The 2,199-nt window shown below is 44.4% G+C and overlaps 1 protein-coding gene across 1 annotated transcript; it reads left to right on the forward strand.

Moving 5' to 3' along the window:
- Positions 1-1,105: 1,105 nt before the first annotated feature.
- LOC131658372 (uncharacterized) lies at positions 1,106-1,918 on the forward strand. Its single transcript, XM_058927676.1, has one exon. The coding sequence runs from the start codon at positions 1,106-1,108 to the stop codon at positions 1,916-1,918; it is 813 nt and encodes a 270-aa protein (XP_058783659.1).
- Positions 1,919-2,199: the final 281 nt, after the last annotated feature.

Here is a 2,199-nt window from a genome sequence, read left to right on the forward strand (position 1 = left end):
GGTATGGTGGGGTTATGTAACCACGTAGGTTAACACATAATCGGTAACTCACCTCTAGTGAAGTCAAGTAGACTATGCACTAGGCTTTCGCCCGATGGGCTCATGTGTTAAGATGGCGTGTTGTACTTGATGTCAACACACGTGCGTAAAGGTGGCTATTAGGACAATGACGCCCTTTCGGCTAAGGTCATCTCGCGGCCAATTAGGCTTGTGCTAACCCATTTAACCATTCTTGCAGTGTGCTTGTATAAGTCTCTTGACAATAGACATGGGTGTAACTCATCGAGGGTGTGTTCTATAACCTAGTCGAGGCATTAACACGCTTATTGATTCCCCGTATGTGGATACGGGTTTTGCATACTTGTTTGTGTTATACATGTGATAAGGGGAGTCCTATGGTGGACGACTCCTTGTTCTCTCCGTGTTTGTACCAGTTGTGAGATTAAACCCCGAACCAATGGTGGATTCGGTTTTGATGCATGTACCCTTTAGATCCGAGTGGACTAATAGGATAGGCGGACTCACTGAGATTTAGTAATCTCATCCCATTCCAATTCTCTCTTTTCAGGTGGTTCGAGGCAAGATCGCGGTAAAGGCAAGAAGGACTAGCCCTTTAGCGTTTCTTGATGGATGTTTATCTTTTGTTCCTTTTCGTGCTTATTTTAGTTTTTATTTTGGATGATGTACTAGCTTATGCAGTGTATTATTTTGGCCATGATACATTCGGCTTTTGTACCTTGTACTGATGATGTACTTTCCTTTTCCGCTGCGATATTATGTTATGTTGTCGTTATATACCATTATTAGCATTACATGCATATTATTCTAGACATATATGTGTGGGGTGTTACAGTTGGTATCAGAGCAGGTCGATTCCTGGCTTTGCTAAAGACACATCATAATGCAGTACAATTCTGCCTCATATGTGTATAGCCGGCATAATTCCGTATGTCTTACCTATGGCATTGAGCCTGGTCAACTTAATTCCGTGTGTAGGACAGACAGGGAGATGGCTGAGCAACGCAGAGGTCCCGGAAGGCCCAGAACTAGGAATGTGAATCCCGAGCAAGAAGCTGGAAATGCAGGCGTACCTTGGCAGCAAATAATGCAACAGATGCAGCAGCAGAATCAGATGATGATGCAGATGATGCAAGGTATGCAGCGACAACAACCTCCTGCTCCAGTTCCCGTTCCTCAAGCTCCAACAGGGCCAGATTTTTGTGCTTTCTTCAGAATGGATCCTCCAGAGTTTGCAGGTGGCTTAGACCCGGTGGTAGCTCATGATTGGTTGGCTAGTATGGAAAGGATATTCCAGGAAATCCAGTGTAATGAAGAAGAGAAAGTGATCTTTGCTACGCAAAAGATGAAAGGACCGGCTCTTAGGTGGTGGAATACCGCGTCTACCTATTTCACTACCCAAGAGATCCCTAAGGACTGGCATCATTTCAAGGCGGCATTTCTGGAGAAGTATTTTCCTAACAGTGTTCGGACCCAGAGAGAAAGAGAGTTCCAGAACTTCAAGCAAGGCAACTTGTCAGTTTCTGAGTATGCTGAGAAGTTTGAAGACATAGCTGATTACTCACGACAGGCTGTCTATGCCCCTGATGAGTTATGGAAGATTGATCAATTCTTGATGGGTTTGCGGGCTGATATTGCTCATAGTGTGTCCCAGAGGGAGTTCACTACTTATGCTGAATGTTTGAGACAATGCTATGTTGCGGAGAATAGTTTGAAGAGGGTTCAAGAGGAGAGGAACCAGAATAGAACTAATTTCAGAGAGCAAGGAAGATCGGGCCAGCACCTAAAGCCCCGTAACTCTCCATCAAAGAAGAAGCAAGGCTATGGTGACCAATCTAATCGACACCCTTATTGTGACAAATGCAAAAGAAGACACCCTGGGGATTGCAAGCCCACTTAAGTGACTTGTTATGAGTGTGGCGAGCAAGGTCACATATCTACGTATTGTCCCAAGAAGAAAACTCAGGAGAAGACCACAGGTCGCGTCTATACCTTGGATGCAAGAAAGGCCAAAGGGAACAACAATCTCATCGCAGGTACTTGTTATGTAAACAATCAACCCTTATGTGTTTTAGTTGATTGTGGAGCTACTCATTCCTTTATTTCAACCGAATGTGTTTATCGACTTGGTTTGGAAGTTACTCCACTACCCTATCTTATGGCCATTTCTTCGGCGACCGA

This window comes from Vicia villosa, linkage group LG3 (assembly GCF_029867415.1).
Source record: "Vicia villosa cultivar HV-30 ecotype Madison, WI linkage group LG3, Vvil1.0, whole genome shotgun sequence".
Taxonomy (NCBI): Eukaryota; Viridiplantae; Streptophyta; class Magnoliopsida; order Fabales; family Fabaceae; genus Vicia; species Vicia villosa.

Bases quoted from the DNA above. Each gene is read 5' to 3' on its own strand.
- LOC131658372 (XM_058927676.1), top strand. From the start codon at position 1,106: ATGCAACAGATGCAGCAGCAGAATCAGATGATGATGCAGATGATGCAA.